This window comes from Gambusia affinis, linkage group LG03 (genome assembly GCF_019740435.1).
Source record: "Gambusia affinis linkage group LG03, SWU_Gaff_1.0, whole genome shotgun sequence".
In the NCBI taxonomy this organism is placed as follows: domain Eukaryota; kingdom Metazoa; phylum Chordata; class Actinopteri; order Cyprinodontiformes; family Poeciliidae; genus Gambusia; species Gambusia affinis.
Window position 1 is genome coordinate 483488 of NC_057870.1, and position 20817 is coordinate 504304.

At 41.0% G+C, this 20817-nt stretch overlaps 1 protein-coding gene and 1 long non-coding RNA gene across 6 annotated transcripts in view; both read right to left on the minus strand.

The window, feature by feature from the left end:
* The window catches only part of LOC122828132 (neural proliferation differentiation and control protein 1-like), a 39796-nt gene that overhangs the window by 15478 nt on the left and 3501 nt on the right, over window positions 1–20817 (minus strand). For 2 of the 5 annotated variants that reach the window (XM_044111423.1, XM_044111426.1), the window contains exons 2-4: window positions 13258–13365; window positions 12677–12713; window positions 11107–11274 (exon numbers count right to left, since the gene is read on the minus strand). In XM_044111423.1, coding sequence (XP_043967358.1) covers window positions 11107–11274; window positions 12677–12713; window positions 13258–13296 — 244 coding nt within the window. In that variant the 5' untranslated portion in view covers window positions 13297–13365. Of the gene's footprint in view, window positions 1–11106; window positions 11275–12676; window positions 12714–13257; window positions 13366–14450; window positions 14613–20817 lie in introns of those variants that run through there. The other 3 variants (XM_044111425.1, XM_044111427.1, XM_044111424.1) reach the window with 2 other exon arrangements.
* On the minus strand, window positions 517–7127 carry LOC122828133. The gene is made up of 5 exons (XR_006370166.1): window positions 7030–7127; window positions 6735–6927; window positions 1496–1662; window positions 1234–1357; window positions 517–1041 (listed from the first exon to the last, which is right to left on the minus strand). It is a non-coding gene; the product is annotated as an uncharacterized LOC122828133 (long non-coding RNA).

The following is a 20817-nucleotide window of genomic DNA, read 5'->3' on the forward strand; positions in this document are numbered from 1 at the left end:
GAAACTCTCACCTTTTGTGCAATAAGTACACAGTAAATTTTGTAGTGTTAAAACAACACTTAGAGTTCAATTTAACACTGTGTCCAAGTCCATTTGGTCCTTATTGGAATTGGTGTCAATTTAACTCTTTCCATAACTCTTTCTCAAAATAGAGTTAAATTGTACTCTGAAAATGGAACACTGACTAACACTGTACAGTGTTAATAAAACTTTAAACTCCTTGTCAAGTAACTCTAAGAGTAAACATAATTCTAATCAGAGATAAGTTACTCCATAATGGTGACAAAACAACTCTGATTCTCATGCTTTTCAAAATTGCATTGAGGGTTTACACTGGAAGCTCATATAACTCCTTTGATTGTTGATCTGACACACTACTGTGTTGATCATTTATTCTTTAGCAGTGAAAAAGCAACTCTGCACAGATAAATATGAAGTGCTATTTTTACCCTTTTGTAGAGTTAAATGTACAATTGAATAAAATCAAGTTACTACAGAAATGCATTTAACTTATTTATTGAACTAAAGCACATTTTTAAGATTCCCTGTTAACTTGTGGTAGTGTCACAGTAACATCACGATGTACATCCCATTACAGTAGACGGCTTTAAGTTGACAGAGTACATTAAAGGCAAAGAGTTTTTCCATCTAAGTAACCATGAACTAACTACTTGTATATACCAAACAAGTGCATTTGTGCAACTTAACCAAACACTTAATGTAAAAAAGATTTGTTCAAGTACTAGTGACGCAACCTAGCCTGAATTTCTGCCACACGTGGACTTTCTTTCACTTTACCTACATCTATATTGCACACAGTGGTTTGGATGAACATAAACATGTTGCACAGCATGGGTTTGTATGTTGTGGCAAACACGTAATGTGCCTTAAACAGTTTGTCAAAAGCACCAAGACAGGAAGTTGACCAGCAAGCAATGGCATTTTTGTCAAGGATGATGAAGAACTGTTGAGCTACTTTCTTCCTCCGTCCCACAGCCAGGAGATAGGGCTGTCACGATGTTCTTGGATGGTGGTTCCTGTCTGTGGGGGTGGGGGGGGGACACACAATTACAATTCCATAGCTACAATGCTACACAAAAAAACAACTTTCATATAACTTTCATATATAGTTAAACAGCATTTAACAATATGTGATATCACCCTAAAACTGAAACCCTCCCAGTGAAACAACCTTGAGTGTAACATAAAATACAATTTGCAACAAATACAAACCTTGAAGACCACAAGATGCTTCTCTGCTTGGCAGGAAGACACCTTCCCTGGTCTCTTATGACCCAAGGCAGAAGGGGAATCAGATGTAGCAGCAGAAAAATTGATGAGTGGTCACTGTCCCAACCTGTGATAAGAGAAATCTGATGTTGAATTGACCATCAATCATTTAAATTGACCATTATGCAATTTAAATTATGTGTACTTCACTAAGTGAAGCTCAGAAAATAACTGAATCCTACATAATGTGGAAGGTCATCCTTACTCATGTCATCATCCACTTCAGTGCCATCCTCAGGAGTATCAGCTGCCAGGAAAAGTTATTCAAGGTCACAGGTGGTTGGAAGCTTCATCTGTGAAGCACTTGCTTTAATTATATTCCTTCATGATCCGCTCGCCACCAGGTTTGTTGTTAAGAATGGATTCCACCAACTTCAAACAACAAAACATTTCAGCTTTTATTAAATACATATCAAAACAGTAATTGTTAGTAAAAAAACAACATTGTCTTCTGAAATATAAGCAATAATAAAGCAGCATGTATTATAAGACTGGTGGATCACCAGGATTTATTTGCTTATTTTACTTGTTTGTTCATTTTAAATAGTTTTTTTTTTTAATGCACCAGTAACAGTAAAATCTAATTAAGAATTTGTCTTCCACCATGGAGACAAATTCTGACCATAAGAGAAGCAGATGAAAGACAAAAAACACTAACCACAATGAAATAGCAAGCTTATTAAATACTAACACAAATTGCAAATATAACAAACCAGTTTCATAATTGATGGTTAGGACTCCAGCTGAGGGATTCTTAGCAACACCCTCAAATACATCTTCATCCAACTCAGTCCCAGAACTGTCAACAACTTTCACGCCCTCTGTTATAGCTGGCATGCCAAATTTTGCAAATGCTAGTGAAAAAGACAGATGCTTGTCTAAACCATAATTATGAGATTATGTTGCTCTAATACTCACAGGTGCATAGACTCTAGAACGGCGGTTTTCAAAGTGTGAGGCGCGCCTCCCCTGGCGGGCGCCAGAGCACTTTAGGGGAGGCGCGGTGCGAGGGAAAAAATAAACCGGAAAAGCTATCTGCTTGCCGTCTACTGATGTGAGAGAAACGTCTTTTACGCACACGATCAACTCTGTGGATTAAGGAAAAGGTTGGTACTGTGGAGTGCGCGTGTGGAGCCGGGATCAGTGGAAATGTTTCTCCCCTTAGAGGATGTTTTGGCCAGTGATGTCAGTAACGTTACTGACTTCGGACCACTTTCTTCAGTAACGAGTAATCTAACGCGTTGCTATTTCAAATCCAGTAGTCAGACTACAGTTACTTATCAAAATCATTTTTGTGTTACTGCGTTACTATCTTCTTTTGTTATTTCATCGTATTTCCTCTACTCGTCTTGTCGAGTGACCGACGTCTCTATGCGACAGAAATGTAAACAATGGAGGAAGATGCGCATTTTGTCGGTGGAAAAACTGGAACTATTTTGAGTTTCTGTCGACAAGTCCGATTATTATAAACAGCTTTGGGCTTCATTTTTTTAAAGTCGCTTGAAAATTTAACGAGTTGCTGGTTGCGCCTTTTTGGGCTCGTTTTTGAACGTGAAGTTACTCATTTGGGCTTGGAAATAATCAGAGACTCAATAAATCCAAGAATTTGTCCGTCATTAAGGTAGTTTTAGTCCGTCTCTCCCTGTCCATCATTTCCCGGATGATCCGTCCCGCTGTGTCTTTGTTAATGTCAACTTACTGTATTACCTCTGAAAGACGTCGAGCTTCACGTTGCGCTCCAGAAAACTGCAAACATCGAGACTAATATGAACAGCGCAATAAACGTGAAAACAGCCACGAATGAACGTGTCCGTAGTTGCCAATAATTATAATGGCAACTTAACGCCATTATGATTATTAATATTAAGATAAGTGTCACAAATCTGTGCAGCCATCTGAGCTGTGGAGCTGCAGGAGGAGCTCTGTGCGCTGCGCTGACACCAAACGCAGGGCCGTAATGCAGAATCTGGAGGCTGGGGGGAGGGGGGGCTTTAAAATCCTTCTTAGAGTTTTCCAGACAACAGTGGACCACACAAATTACTCACGTTTTTTGTACAATCTCCTCTTCAGTTCAACCTTATCAGTGGAGACACATTGTTGATGTTACCATTATAAAATAGCTGACAATTAGGTATTAGCAAAGATCAATGTGATTTTCACAGGAGGCGGAGCGTTGTTGTTAGCAGCTGCTGAAAGTAACTAAACAGTTACTTTTAATGTAACTTAGTTACTTTCCAAATCAAGTAGTCAGTAATCTAACTAAGTTACTTTCTCAAGGAGTAATCAGTAATCCGATTAAAGTTACTTTTTCAAAGGGGGGGACGCAGCAGGCATTGTGCTCCTTGGAGGGGGGCACACCCTTTCATACTTTGAAAACCCCTGCTCTAGAACATTACAAGCACCTCAGCTTCCTGTGTACAGCTACCAGTGTCTTACTTGCTATCAAAAACTCCTTCAGATTCGGCTCTGGTAGTCAGTTTTGCAGCTCGCCAAGTCTTGTTTTAATCAACATGTAGGCCTGTCGCAATAAACAATAAATCGATTAATCATACGATAAATTAAAACTATCGATGTCATTTTAATTATCGGCTTTATCGTCTCTTCCAGCCTTTTTCTCTTTCTTTTGATGACACTGAATGAAAAAGGCTCAACTCCGCTGCCCACCACTGACCCTCCCTTCCTCATTTCCTCAGTGTAATGTCCAGTTCACACTACACCATCTTATAGCTGTCAGCCGGCCCATTTTCAAAACTTGAGATCACACATTAGCCGACAGAAATCCTAGGTATAACGGTTCAATCGGGTTCAATCCTGCTGTGTGGTGTCCAACAATGAGCACAAAATAATGGCTACAAGTCCAGTTAACTAGTTTTAAAACCAGGCATTAATCAATGCTTTACTACAATCTACCTGCAGTGCATGTGGCTCTAGTGTCAGTGTAACGTCCTGACTGAATGAAAATCATTAGAACCTATTTATGTCACGTTAACGAAGAACAGCTGAAAAGTTACCGGGTTCATCACCTGGTAGCAATTTGGCTCCAACTCCTCCGCTCCTCATTTCTAGATTCTTTGCATGAAATGTTTTATAAACATTAATGTTGTTTCCAGCTATCATCTCCAATGTCTGTTGGACTTCGGATTGCAAAGTTTTATTTGTTTCACGAAACCTTCAAGTTATTTTGTCTTCTGCTATCCACAGACCCCGATTGTCGGTTTGGATCCAGCCCGGAGCCCGTCAAGCCAAGGCTCGAATCACGGATTGAATCCCGCTTCCAGCCCGGAGACTTGGCACCTACCTGAATCTTCTCCTCTACCTCTGCGCCCCCCTCCGCCAGGGAAACACATTAAGCCGGTGAGCCGCTCTTGACTCCAGAGCGATCTGGAATAAACCCGACCAGGACTGATTGTAATAAACTTCCGAAACAAGAACTCTTGGTCTGATGTGTGAACCTGCATGTGGGTCAAGAAACTTAAATCCAACATGACAGAACCATCGAGCCATGTTGACCCAGCAGGTCCTCACCCGTTTTAAGTTCTGCAGATCTCCTAGCCCGTCACGACGCTATGCGTCACACTTTATTGGATCATCAGAGTTTCCAGGGTCAGCTGATGGATCAATTGAGATCCTCAGTCTCAGAACTGTCAAACAGACTGGAACATAACCCTCAGCCTCAAAACACAGCCGGATCGGCGGCCCCAGCCTCGCCAGCTGGGGCGGAGCATTCGATGCCATCAGTTTTGGTCAGGTCTCTCCGAGGACGGGAAATTTCACCGCCGACACCCGAACATTACTCGGGAGAAATTGGAAAATGTGGAGGGTTCATTTTGCAATGTTCAATTGTATTCTGTAGAGTTCCAGACTCATTTCCAGATGACTCCGCCAAAATAGCGTATATGATCGGGTTATTGAAAGGGAAAGCCCTTAGATGGGCAGAAGCTAAATTTAGCCTTACATCTATCTCTCAAACGTCATTCGCTACCTTCTTAAAAGATTTAAAGCAAACGTTTGGTTATGCAGAGTCCAGCTCAGAGATATCACATCAGCTTTGGAACATAAAGCACGGGTCCCGTTCCGTAGCTGAATTTGCAATAGACTTTCGCACCCTTGCCGCCACATCTGGGTGGAATGACAAAGTGCTTAACCTCTAGAACCCGACGGACCCACCGGTGGAACCTCTAGGGTTCTAGAGGTTAAAGGAGGCTCTTAATGAGTCCCTTAAAGATGAACTGGTTTGCAGGGACAAACCTGCCAGTTTGGAGGACTTAATATCTCTGGCTATCAAGATTGATAATAGACTAAGAGGGAGGTCCCGAGAGAAGAATGGATTTAAACCTGTGCTTTTTCCTGACAGTTTCGCACCTGATGTTGCTATGGAAACAACCACGAACGCGCTCCTTCCCGAGGAGCCCATGCAGATTGGTCGCACCAGGATTTCCCCCACAGAGAGACAACGAAGGTTAGAAGCTCGTGCCTGCTTCTATTGTGGCCTCACTGGCCTTTTCGTCGCCACCTGCCCCGTTCGGCTAAAAGGGAGAGCCCAGGACTCCCAGTGATAACGGGAGTCCTGGTGGGTGGCTGTTCAAGTTCGATCTCCCGAATTTCTCGTCCTGCATCTCTTTTCGTCAATCAAAGGTCAGTTAATATCTCAGCTCTAATTGATTCGGAATGTGAGCAGAACCTGATTGATGAAGAACTGGTTAAGACACTAAATATACCTACAATTTTTCTCCCCGCTCCAGTCCAAGTTTCTGCTTTGGATGGAGGAGCCTTGCCTGTCATTTCTCGGCAGACTAAGCTCATTGAACTCCTGGTTTCAGGCAATCATCGTGCGTTTTTGACTTTTTACATGTTTCCCTCTCCACAGACCCCTTTGGTCCTGGGTTTCCCCTGGCTGAGGCTACATAATCCTCACCTTAAATGGCATGAGGGCAGAGTGGAGTCAAGGAGCAGAACCTGCCACACAACCTGCTTACAGTCGGCCCGGCCGAATCCTCATTGTGACATCACCCAGGAGGACGAGGAGGACACCCAGGATATGTCCCAAATTCCCCCCGAATATCATGATCTGAAATTGGTATTTAGGAAAATTAAGCCCTCTCACTTCCACACCATCGTCCCTACGACTGCGCGATTGATCTCCTTCCCGGTGCTCCGCTGCCCTCCAGTCGGCTATATAATATATCTAAGCCGGAGAGGGAGAGCATGCTGAAATATATTAATGAGTCCCTTGCTGCTGGCATTATTCGCCCCTCCACGTCTCCGTTAGGGGCCGGATTTTTTTTGTATAAAAAAAAGACGGTTCTCTCAGAACATATATTGATTACAAGTGTCTAAATCAGATTACGGTCAAGAATAAGTATCCTCTTCCCCTTCTCACGTCAGCTTTTGAACCAGTACAGGGCGCCACAGTATTCACTAAATTAGATCTATGAAACGCTTACCATCTGGTGTGCATCCGTGAAGGTGATGAGTGGAAAACCATCTTCAAAACCCCGGTGGGCCATTTTGAATGTCTAGTCATGCCCTTCAGTTTGACTAACGCCCCTGCGGTTTTCCAATCACTGATCAATGACGTGTTGCGTGATTTTCTGGATCAGTTTGTGTTTGATTATCTTGACGACATCCTGATCTTTTCTAAAACCATGACGGAACACAAACAGCATGTCAGGTTGATCCTACAGCGCCTTCTAGAAAACAGTTTGTACGTTAAGGCGGAGAAGTGCAAATTTTACGTACCTTCCATCTCGTGCCTGGGGTTCATCTTGGAGAGCAAGCAGGTGAAGCCGGACCCTGGGAGAATTTGCGCAGTTTTGGATTGGCCAACCCCGTCCTCCACTAAACAACTGCAACGATTTTTGGCTATTAAACTGGCTTTTGAAGAGTGGCACCACTGGTTGGAGGGAGCTGAGCTTCCGATTGTGGTGTGGACAGATCACAAGAATTTGTCCTATCTGCAGACAGCCAAACGGTTGAATCCCCGACAGTGGAGATGGTCTCTTTTTTTCTCTCGGTTCAATTTTCTCATTTCTTACAGACCTGGATCAAAGAATGTTAAACCAGCCGCTCTTTCTCTGCAATTTTCCTCTGATGAGGAGAGTCCTGTCATTGACACTATAGTTCCACTTCTGGTGGCCATCCCTTCATAAGGATGTGAGGGAATATGTTTCAGCCTGTCCCACCTGTGCTAAAAACAAGTCTCTCCATCAACCTCCCAGTGGTCTTTTGCAGCCCTTACCAGTTCCTGGACGTCATTGGTCCCACATTACGCTCGATTTTGTTACTGGCCTTCCTCCTTCTAAAGGGTTCACGGTCATACTTACCATTGTTGATCGTTTTTCCAAGGCCTGTCACCTTGTGCCCCTTAGGAAATTACCTACTGCTACAGAAACCGCCCTTTAGCTCATTAAACATGTTTTCAGACTCCATGGGATTCCCACAGAAATCCTGTATGACAGGGGACCCCAGTTCATATCCAGGGTGTGGAAAGATTTTTGTGGCGCACTTGGGGCCAAAGTGTCTTTATCTTCTGGTTTTCACCCGCAGACCAATGGGCAAACAGAGCGCATGAATCAGGAGATTGAATCTACGCTTCGCTGCCTGTGCTCCTCCAACCCCTCATCGTGGTCTTCTAATCTGCCCTGGGTTGAGTATGCCCATAACTGCCACATTTCTGCTGCGTCTGGTCTTTCTCCATTTCAGTGTTCTGTAGGTTATCAGTCTCTTCTCCTACCCTCGGACGAACTATACTGTTACTTCAGTTCAACACCACATTCGTAAGTGTGAGCGCATTTGGAAAGATGCTACTGCGGCTTTGCACCGCACCGCGGCTCAGAACCGCCGCTTTGCTGACAGGAAAAGAAGACCGGCTCCTGTTTATAGTCCGGGTCAGAAGGTTTGGATTTCAGTGAGAGGCATAGCGCTAAAAGCCGCACCAAAGAAACTATCTCCCAAGTATTAAGGTCCTTTTGAAGTCCAGGCTATTATAAACCCCACCGCAGTCAGACTCAAACTCCCACCTTCTTTCAGGATCCATCCCGTGTTTCATGTTTCACTGCTTAAACCTGTGAGATATAGCTCGCTTTTCCCGCCAGTTGATTCCCCCCCTCCTGCCCGTCACATTGATGGGGGTCCGGCCTACACTATTAATAAGATACTTGATGTCAGTCGAAGAGGCAGGTGTTTTCAATATCTAGTAGATTGGGAAGGTTACGGTCCTGAAGAGTGCTCCTGGATCCCCAGGTCATTTATTCTGGATAAGTCGGTTCTGAGGAGATTTTATGCCTCCAGAGCCTCAGGTTTATCTGGACCGCCAGGTGGCGGTCATTGAGGGAGGGGCAATGTTAGAAGATCGTCTGTGGGAAGAGTTCTCACACCAATACTGAATCCTGACAGGCTGGCGCACCTGAAGCGGATTCCACCAATCGGCTGATGACCTCTTAAGAAGCGGTGGAGCTGTCAGTCATTGCTCAATGGTCCCCACTTGTTGGTCAGAGTCAACCTGAAGAACTTGTCACAGTTGTTTTACGAAACCTTCAAGTTATTTTGTCTTCTGCTATCCACAGACCCCGATTGTCGGTTTGGATCCAGCCCGGAGCCCGTCAAGCCAAGGCTCGACTCACGGATTGAATCCCGCTTCCAGCCCGGAGACTTGGCACCTACCTGAATCTTCTCCTCTTCCTCTGCGCCCCCCTCCGCCAGGGAAACACATTAAGCCGGTGAGCCGCTCTTGACTGCAGAGAGCGATCTGGAATAAACTCGACCAGAACTGATTGTAATAAACTTCCGAAACAAGAACTCTTGGTCTGATGTGTGAACCTGCATGTGGGTCAAGAAACTTAAATCCAACATGACATATACAGACTTCATAATCTGCACTCTTTTGGTTGAATGCAGTATTTATTTACACTTTGGTGTTTTTATTCAAGTACATTTTTGTTAATGGAGACTGGGAATCCATTTTATTTTTGTTTTTGGTTGTTTTGTTTATTTGATCAGTTCCAGTGTTAAATGTTCTTTTGAAAATAAAGTGTATCTATCTTTGGCAGGAAATCGCATGCATTATTATGTCATTTCCATTAAATCAGTGTACAAAGGTCTTCAAACAATATTATCGTTTATTGCAATAGTTCTTGAGACAATTAATCGCTCAGCAAAATTTGCTATTGTGACAGGCCTATCAACATGGTTCCTGCAGCACATAATTCCTCATTCATCTTTAGTACTGTAATGCTTTCAAATGGTGAAACGTGCCTACTGCTTCACAAACAATACAGCTAACATTACATCGTTTTCATAGAAGACAATGATTAAAGTTTGGCTTGGGCAAAAGTAATTTGACTTCGCTAGACTCTTATCTAGGTTAGACAGTTACTGAATACCCTTTCCTTTAGTAACAATTAGAACAGGTCATTAAATTGCCTCGCTTCTTTTTCGGCTTTTCCATTTGCATCAGCAACTGTTAATGGAGGAGTCAAGCAAGGTTTACAGTAGAGGCATTTTGCTGGGCATGAGGGAGAGCACGTAAATAATCACTCGTGCCAAATTCAGTGTTTACTATGAAATTAGCTGGACTATTAGCACCCGCTTCCGGTTCCAACAATTCGGAGTCATTATGTCAGAAGGCTGCCGGTCACTAGTCACAACATCCCGCTCACAATTACATGCCACTCAATTGTAATTGAAAATTAACCAAATTGTGCACGAAATACTCAACCCGAATAAAATATGAACTAACGTAAAAAAGGAACAGAGCAGCTAATAGTTAGTTTAGCAAACTCCTGGCACCAACGCAATATACACCGATATAAATTTACTTAGCAAAAAAAAAAAAAAGGTGGACGTTAACATTATTGTTGACCTGAAAAGTCATACAGCCGACGTGAGACTTATTTTTTCTCAATCCAGACATTTTTTGTTGAATTTATGTTGCATTTCTAAAATAAATACATAAATAAAACACATATCTATGCAATATGACTTGGACATGGATTTATGGCGGACATAGTTGAGTTGGACTGGCGAACATTTTAAGCTAGGCATTCACTCGGACAGATTAGCCGTATTAAACTCAGTATTAAGATATCAAAACTCAGTCATATACCAGGGAACAAATAAAATATTCTTATAAAACAATTCAAATTGTATTATTATCTTATAAAAAGAAACTTACCGCAGTCGTTCCAGCAGGAGAAAAATGGCGTCCAAGCAACGGTTAGACTTGTTGGTTTGAGAGGAGGAATGGGAGGAGCTTGTGCATACACTCTGGAAATTTACACCAACACTAGGTAGCATTACACTCAATCTATTGTTGTATTAGCTCTGAAAGAGTCAATTAATTTTAACACTGCGAAATTTACTGTGTACCATTAACTGTTTAAATCTCCTTATGCCAGATATTGTTGGCATCGAACGTTCTGTGTAAATAGTCAGCAACTAATCCCATACAAAGTCTAGCAACATGCATGTTATACTGTAAAAGTATTTCCCATGTTAGAGGCTAAATAGTTACCTCTTTATTTTTCAAGCATAAGTCCTCAGACATTTATGACAAAGTGCTGCACATCAGGGTAAAGATGAGGGAAGGTGACATTCTCAGAAGAATAATGCTCAGAAACAGCAACATGTTCTGTCTGACCTCAATCTGACTCAGCAAAAACTGAAATAATACTAATTCAATTTGCCAATAAGGACAAAAGATTTGCAACAACTGGGGTTGCTATTAGCTACATTTTACTTCAAGTTTTAAAACCATAATATTCAGCTAGGAAAGTAAGACGTTGTGTCTGACTTGTCAGCAGTTTTCCAATCACCTACCTTTAGCAGCCTGAGCAGAATGATGAAGATGTCTTCTCATGGCAACACAGCGGCCATGATGATCCTCCACCAGAGGGTACAGGCAGGGCCCGCAGTGTGAGCTGCCTTGTCGACAGAAGAACCGTCCTGCTCGGGCACAGTCCAAACTGCGAGGACATAAGTTGGAACCTGAGGAGGAAGACACAGCACAGGTTGGACATGTTCAAATGTCTCAGGTGCTCAAGTTTTTAATTGTAACAACATAAACAACTGTGCTTTAGTTGGAGCCTATTTAGATCAATTTATTTTTGCTAAACTATTAATGTTGCAGACCCAAGATTATGCAAATGGCAGATCTATTGTTATTTATTTGTTTTGCTTAGACCCTCCTCTTTGTCAGTCAGGCTGCTGCTGTGATTAATTGATTGTTTGGTGAAGGAGTGAGGAGTGAAACAGTTTTTCTACCACAAAATTAACGTTTATATTGACATTTTATGTTTGAGGTCAAACCGGGAAAATATTTCTGTTAATTTATAAGCAAAGGAAATACTCTTTTTGAAACCAGAAAACTCTCTGTGAGTGCTTTTTATTTTGAGTGAATTGAAAACCTCCTCCTGAGAAACTACTCTGGCATTTTTTGTTTTTTGGACTTTATTGTGATGCAAGAGTAGTTACAGCAGCTTTATAATAATGATTCTAAACATTTTTATTTAAGAAACAGCCATTATTTATGCTTTCATTGAACCGACTGTTGAAAAGAAAGTTCTGCACAACTATATCATCAGTGTTTGGGCTCTTACAAATTACACCAATTAGAGTTCAGCACTATGATCAAGCATGCAGAAAAGTATGATTATTTAAAATATATAATGAAAATGTAGGTATTTCCTAAGCAGGAAATGTTTGAAATAATGTGCCAATGTTATAGGATTATTAAAAGATGAACTAACTAAATGTTTACTTATGGAAAAAGATTAGGAAAAAAACCCTCAGAATTCTGACTTTAATCTAAAATAAAACATCAGTTGGTGTTAGCCAAATGTTAAGGGACCCTAATCCTTTTCCATGGTTTACCACTTCATGATACTTTTCACACTTTTATCAGTGAAGTATGACTGTCCAATAAAATATGAAAACCTTTGCTCCCTTCATGAGACTATTTACTTATAAATTATTGGTCTCAACTGATTAAACATAATGTACAGCTTTTGTGTTGATTCTTTACATTATTCCTTTGCTCTGGATTTATAAGCAACAATTGTTAAAAGAATTACTTCACATTTATTTTTTATCAACCTATTTTTAGCCAGAGTTGGTGCTTTACAACTGGATGATTTATTTACAATGCTTATTAATTTCTCATGTTTTTATCGGATTGTAAACTCATATTTTACAAAACAAGCAAAGATAAAATGTTTTTCTAAAAATGTATTTTATTAGCATATCAAACAAGCAGATAGTTAGCCCATATTTTTGCCCATAATTCTGAAAAAATATTCCTACAATTTAAGTTGATAAAACATGAGGAGACGGTGGCAGATCACCAGGAGGAAGAGAATCACTGGGAGATTCTAGGAAGCTGCATTCAAACCTGGAGCTGAGGCCTCTGCTTCTGAACAGCTGCCTGCCTGGAACAATAAAAAATAAATAATAATGAAGAAAGTTCACAATGCACATAAGAAGCCAGTCGAAGGGAAGTGTATATTTCTCTCTCACAAACATACACACAAAATAATATGAATTCACAAACTAAAAAAATTCCGAGGAAGGGAATATAGTAATTGGTATTGGAAGAAAACAGTGTGTCAAAGTATAGAAGATACTAATATCTTCAGAAGTATCGAAATCTACAGAGAAGATTTTTATATTTTGATGCATGTATCAAATGGTAGATATACAAACACATTAAACACTTGATATCGCACTTTGAGCCGCTAAAAACAGACAACAAGCAGCGGAAAACGACAGAGTGACTTAATGAGATCAGGTGGCAGTTAGCGGAGAAGTTTGTCAGCCGAGCCTGCAGCTGCCCAGCCATGTTAGCGGAGCAGGCTGCTCCAAAAGGAACTTCATTTTGGATCAACAAAGTGGATAGATAAAGCTATAAGAGCTACTTTATCGCCTTAGAACATCTTAAAACAACTTTTTGTGACAAGCTAATAGTGTACTCACTTCTATGTACCGCTGCTGGCGCAGTGCAATGGAGGCCATCTTGTTGCATCAGGTCTGGAGACAGACAGGTGTTGCTGCTGGCTGGTGTAGAAAGCCCCCATGCTCTGGCTTTTCAAAATAAAACAAACTGAAATAAAAACTCAGGCTATTCTTCTCAAGTGATCAAATGTCCATGAAACGATCAAGATTGTCTGTCCGCATTCTGTATAATGTCTAAATGGCCCCTGTGTAAGGGCTGGCCCAAGCCCCCCTGGGGCCCTGAGCAACATGTGGTTTTGGGGCCGTGTTAGCAGAGCTATGCTGCTCCAAAAGAAGCCTCATTTTGAATTAACTAAATCCAAAATAATTATTAGCATTATTTCTGCCAATAATGTGGATTGCTGCAATCAACAGTCAGATGATTAGATCATTCACACACCTGTTATAAACTTATTGCATCTCTGACAGTGCTTTATATTCAAATATTATATAGAATGCATTTATCGGCCAGCCAATACTTGCTTGTGAAGCTAATCTTATTCACTGATCTTATCTAGCTCAGCAAAGGTTTCAAAATCAGCCACGGTCCTTGTCTGTTCTGCAGTGAGAAGTTTGATGACAGAATGACAGACTGACCCACCAGGTCATGTCTGCATGTTTGAAATTAACAATATTTACCCCACTGTGACTATTGTCTCTACTCTTCCTCTTTCCTTTCTGTCTCCCTGATAGATAAGTCCTTTTTTGTGACATTGTTTTGCTAACTTATCTTCAGCCGGTGCTTTGGAAGTTTGGATGCGCACATTGCAGCTCATATAACTGGTAAAGTGTGACTTACTGCGGGCACCAGGGAGCCCCCAAGAGCAATTTATTTTTTTATTTTTATTTTTGTCCAAATTTTTGCCCAGGGGCCCTAAGTGGCCGCTTAGTTTGCATATGCTTTGGGTTGGCCCTGGTAAGTGGGGCAGAGAGTACTTCTGAGTCAGGCCACTTCTCTTATTAGTAACAAACAAAACTGAAATTGAGCACTCCTTATCTGTTTTTTCCATTTTTGTTTTGGGCACAAAATCAGAAATTGGATAATGGTTCAGTTCGGGTCCAATTTCTTGTCTTGTTTAATAAATGAAAAAATGAACCCGTTTTTGTTTTGTTTTTTTTCAAATGAAAATAATAACTGCCTGTACAAGGTACAGGTTGCCTAAAAGCTTTCTTACGGTAAGAGGTGTTGTGTTGAAGGAAAAAGTCAGCAAACTTGGCTGTACAGCAAAAAAAAAACTGGTTTATGAAGCTTCTGGCAACACAGCAGAATTCAAAAACGGCAGCCCTCCCATCAATCTTCTTGCTACATCAATAAGTACATGTAGGAGCTATTTCTCTATTTTCAGTTAAATCTTAGAATTTTAATTATTTTTATTTAAGTTCTTTCTGGTTGATCAATAATTAGAATTTTTGTAATGTCTAACCCTAATTTTTCTGGCTAGAAATTTGTTTAATTAGTTAATTTCAGCCTTGCAGCAAGAAGGTTCTGGGTTCGATTCCCGGCCCGGGGATCTTTCTGCATGGAGTTTGCATGTTCTCCCTGTGCATGGTGGGTTCTCTCTGGGTTCTCCGGCTTCCTCCCACAGTCCAAAAACATGACTGTCAGGTTGATTGGTCTCTCTAAATTCTCCCTAGGTGTGAGTGTGTGTGTGAATGGTTGTGTGTCTCTGTGTTGCCCTGCGACAGACTGGTGACCTGTCCAGGGTGACCCCGCCTCTCGCCCGGAACGTAGCTGGAGAGGAACCAGGAACCCTCCTGACCCCTCTACGGGACAACGGTGAACAGAAAATGGATGGATGGATGGATGGACAACCAGAACCTGTAGGTTCTCCGTTGCCGAGTGTCGCTGCAAATCAGCGGAGAAATGAACGCAGCTACAGACCGTAATATGGAGAATCTCCCCACGGGACTAGAACGGAACTGCATCATGCATTAACCTGTTATAAAGATAAAACTAAAAAGTGTCTGCCCATGCGGAGTTCGGGGAACTGTTGTGCTGTTTATGGTTGTACTTTAATAATCAGACCAAGTTTAATTTGTGGCAGAAACAGGTGTGTCTTGAACGGGCTCCTAAAACAAAACCGAAAGTTTTCATCGCCTACCGACAGATAAGGAAATTCTACAAATTCTAAACTTGAACAGAGAACCCAAAATGCTTTATGTGTGCTCATTTCATTGTGTGGATAAAAAGCCATCCGAAGTCAGTGAAGTAGCTAACTATGCTAGTGTGGGTTATTTGCGGCCATTTCTTCAAGTCGCCATCCCTCCCGCATTAGCTGTAAGTAGCTGTAAATAAAACAATATTGCCACATGCAAGCTGTAACAGCTGGAGTTCCTACATATTTTATAGCTTAAAACCTCTGTGGAAAGCCGGTTAGTGAGTTGCTAACATGTAAAGAAATGGCGGTTTGCGTTGGAACTCGAGCCGATAAATCACGCAAAGCCTCATGGGGGCTAGGAATAAGATGGATAGAAGAGCTGGGTTTGAGGCGGGCCTCCTCCCTTAGCAGGTTCCTGAGATGGCAGCTACAAGGACACATCCACAAGATAAACATTTCACAAAGACAAAGGTTCATTTTCACACTCTAGAGTTCAAAACATTAAGGAAAACATATTGCTTCTTAACACCTGCTGATTCTGATTTTGTCTGAAATATTGCTAAATATAAAAAGAAAGTTGTTGAGTTGACAACAGTGAGGCAACTGCTGTTAACTGCAAGCGGGTTTGTCAGTCAGACTCTCACAGCAGAGCAATAAAAGCCTGTGGTTGATTTTCAGACTTTTGCCAAGGTAAATAGGATCGGTGGACAAAATCGACTGAACACACTGTCCAGAGGCTGAAGTGGACTGAACAGGTTCTGGAGGTGCTCCAGTCACATCATTTTCGGTCTGCGATCAATATTAAACCCCTTTGCTTTAGTGTCCTCACTAATATCACTCCCAGCTCCACAGGAAACCTGGACATGGGTTGCCATGACAACTGCCATGGCAACTGAGGGCAGTGACATCATCAGAGGGAGGTGACTCACTGTAAGAATACACAAATCTTAAAAAAAAAAAAAAAAAAAAAAAAAAAAAAAAAAGAATACACAAATCTTGAATGGTTTGTCTGAAGCAGGAGTTTCACATTAAAAGGCAGGCATGAGAACAACTGTCATGTAACTGCTCTTCACAAATACACTGCAGGAAAATACATGTTAGAGTTGCTGCATGTTGGGGTGCTGTGGTGGCCCAGGGGTGATGCACACTCCATGTATGAAGACCTTACTCCTCGATGCAGACGTCACAGGTTCGAGTTCCAGCCTGGTGACCTTTGCCTCATGTCTTCTCCCTCTCTCATTACCCACTTTAATTTCTAACCACTCTCAAATGAAGACAGCCTGACCCAAAAAGCCTTTAAAAAATAGTTGCTGCATGTCTTGCAGCTGAAAGACATGCAAGACATGTCAAACTTTGAAACATCAGACTCAACAACTTTTTGATGAAAAGTGAACCGACACCACTAATCTATTAAAAGCTCAATCGCAGGATGTTACCAAGCAGAAGACAAGATAATACTCTGCTAGGGCCCTATTTCTCTGAGCCATGAAGATTCTGTTTGTTAGAGAGGAAGACGAGCTCCTAGACTGAATAAAATCTAATTTTATTTGTATAGCAGCAAGGCATTTCAAAGTGCTTTACATCATAAAAACACAAAAATACAAAGTCATAGAAGACACAGTCAACAAAATTACATTTTGCACATCAGATTATTGATTAATGTTTCATGGTTATGTTTCAAATACAACTCTCAACAGGTGGGTTTTAGTCTACATTTGAAGGCACTCAGTGTTTCCACTGTTTTACAGTTTTCTGGAAGTTTGTTCCAGATTTGTGGTGCATAGATGCTGAATGCTGCTTCTCCTCATTTGGTTCTGGTTCTGGGGATGCAGAGCAGAACCAGAACCAGAAGACCTGAGAGTTCTGGAAGGTTGATACAACAGCAGCAGATCTTTAATGTATTGTGGTGTTAAACCATTCAGTGATTTATAAACTAACAGTATTTTAAAGTCTATTCTTTGAGCTACAGGGAGCCAGTGGAGAGACTTTAAAACTAGTGTTATGTGCTCTATCTTCCTGGTTTTAGTCAGAACTCCAGCAGCAGCATTCTGGATCAGCTGCAGCTGGAGGATTGATTTGTTGGACAGACCTGTGAAGACGCTGTTGCAATAATCAATACGACTGAAGATAATCGCATGGATGAGTTTCTCTAGATCTGGCTGAAACATTAGTCCTTTAATCCTGGAAATGTTCTTCAGGTGATAGAAGGCCAACCAGTTATGGTGGCTAATCTTGCTTCCTGTTATAACTTGAGCAAATGGGATCATATAGATATTGAATAAGAGGGGTTCTAGGATTGAACCTTGGGGTACACCACATGTGACTTCTGTCTGCTTTGATGAGAAGTTTCCTATTGAAACAAAGAAATCCCTGTTGTTCTGGACCGGAGAGTCCAACCCAAGTCTCCAGTCGATTCAGTAATATTTCATGGTCAACAGGGTCAAAAGCTGCACTGAGGTCTAACAGAACCACCGCTGTATTTCTTCCACAGTCTGTATTTATATGGATGTCATTGAACTCTTTGACTAGGCCAGTCTCTGTGCTGTGGTGAGACTGGAAACCAGACTGGAAGGAGTCAAAGCAGTTGGTGATCATTAGGAAGCCATTGTTGAGGAAAAATACTTATTTTTAGTGCTTAATACAGCTAATCTTACCCCAGATGTAAAGGTTATAATGAACAGTCTGATTTTGAACAAATTTCTTAATTTTAAACAGGTTTGTGTAAAGGATCTGAAACTAAAACTACTCTATCGGTAAGTATTTAGAAGCAGGAAATTAATGCAGATAATAAGGGGATCTCTCTGTGAGAAGAAGAGGTCAGGAGGCCGTAAAATCAGCATCTCCGGGAGACAGAAGCCGGTTTGGTTCACGAAACATCAAAGGTCTTCCAGAACCACATCTGCCATGGTTTAAACTAAATACAATATAGAATGTTGAGATCATTAACATTTTTCTAAGTATTAATAGCAAGTTTTTAACCAAAGTGCTTTATCTAAGTTTAGAATGGTGAATGCTGAATGTATTTGAAAATTGTACTGTCTATGATAATATCTGAATCAAATGGAAATTGTTTCAATGAAAATGTGTTGTTTAGTATTAGAAAATTGTTCAGGATTTATGTGATAAGGCAAAGATTCAAATCTTTGGAGATGCTGAGTGCAGATGAGCAAAACTAGGTTTGTGAAGATAATCTTTCCTTAAATCAAATTACTGGATTTAGCTTTGTTAAGGAGAAGATAACGGGAGACACTCCTAATTTCACAGGTATCTATGAAGTCTTGTTTTATGCTTTTATTTGCCCAAATGGCCCTAGAGCCCAGAAAACCAGCATGCAGCTGCTTGCTCCATTGTTCTACCAGAGAGCAAATGTCCTTTGATCTCTGGCGTAAAAAAGAGGAAGTTCTAAGTTTCTTTGAGTGTCCAGAGGAGAGCTGGGTTGGTTAAAACAGAGGTACGCCTTTCGAATATATTCGAATACATTAAAAAGTTAAGAAACACCTCCACTATAAAAGTTTGTGCACAGTAATAATAATTTAGATAGCTGCCATATTCTGCCTTTTTTTGGCATCGGCTTTCTCCAAAGACATGTCTTTGCCTTTTCTTTCTCTGTCTTTGTCCCTTTTTCTTTTAATTCTTTTGTCTCAGGTAACGAATGTATGTCTCTGTAACTGCAGTTTTCTTGTTAATTCATATGTTGCTTGTTTTGAGAATTAAACTCTGTGACGTCATCACGCATTGTTGGTTCCTGATTGCCACACGCTGCTCACCGGAAGAACCCGGGAAATAGGAAGAAAGAGAGAGCCAAGCTTTTTTCCAAATTAAGCCAACTTAGTAATTTCTTCCTTTAACACCATTTAACTGTTTAAACAGCTTTTTCAATAACTTTGCTGATGAATGGGAGGTTGGAGGTCGGCCTGTAATTCTGCAGTAGTGATTTGTCCAGATTGTTCTTTTTTATCAGTGGTTTGATTACTGCTGATTTTAAAGCCTGAAGGAAAACACCTGATGAGAGTGACCAGTTTACTATTTGGACCAGATCATTAGCAATGACACACAGGAACTTCTTAAAGAAATGTGAGGGTAGGACATCCCGGACATCCAGACAGCAGGAATTTGAGCTTAATTGACTTAGAATTTCTTCTAGGCTTTTAGAGTTAAGTTTTTACACCGGCTCGGCTCTACTCGCCTTGCTTTGCAAGTGCTTCCACCGGCTGCTCTATTACTTCATGTTTTTAGTTTACATGACAGGCAGCTTAATATATTTTTAAATGGCTATAGTTTGTTGTCTGCAATGTTGTTACTACTGTAAACAAGTCATTGTTTGGTGGTTAATCAGGACAAAATACGTTGTTTTCTTCCTATATTTTAAAATATTTTAAGAGTCAACTGTCAGGTTGACTCTTTTTTTTTACTAAACCTTGCTGAATAGTCATTGGTACCAATACTATGTGAGATTGAAGCTGTGTAATATGATTGTATATCAATCATATCCTATCATTTCAGGAACACAGTGACCTGTGCAGTTCGGTGGACACATTGTGGTTGTGCTGCTTCTGATAAAGACCGTCATACAATGGATTAATACGCAAAAGAGAGTTGCAGTGATCACAGTCTTATTTATGTTAAGTATTTCGGAGCTCATGTAAATTGGTGTATTTCAACGATAACAATTTGAGGTCTCATTTTAAAGGGTGTCATTACAAAATAAACAATAGCACAAATCACAATTATGAGTAAATTCAAAGTATAATACAAAACATTTAAACAGAAAATCCACACACACTTTCACAACCACGCATACTTGATGCTTCTCCCTAATCTGGCCAGATTAGGGAGAAGTTTATCACAGTAAACCTGTACATATAAATTCACAAGTCCAAAATAAATTAGCCTTTGTGAGTATTGAAAGCAGGTGCAAGGTATTTAAAATCAGTAAGCATAGACAATTTCTGGACAGACGTGGTAGATCTAAGTGTGTCATGTCCCGTGTTTTTCTGGGTATTTATTTTGAGTTTCCTGAGTCTCCGTGTTGTCCCGTCGCCCCTGGATTGTTTCCCAGTTGTGTCTCATTTCCTTGATTACCTCCTGTGTATTTAACCCCACCTGTGTCCTTTGTTCCTCGTCGGGTCCTCGTCTCAGTTGGCGTCTTGTCGCTCTTGTCTATGTGCCCAGTCCATCTCATCCTTTGATTTTACCGGTTGCTACCGGCGTCGAGCCCTGGCTTCAGCTCGGCCATGCTGCCCGGCATTTTGGATTATATTGGACTGTGTTTTTCTGGATATTCTTCATTAAAACCATCAATACTCATCTCATTCTGGGTCTGCTACATCCTGCCTCACCACCTCACATATCACACTTTATGACAAAGTGAGAGAGGCAGGTTATTCCAACCTGATGGAGCTTAAGCTGAATTGCATGACGATTAATTTCTTTCAAAATCCTT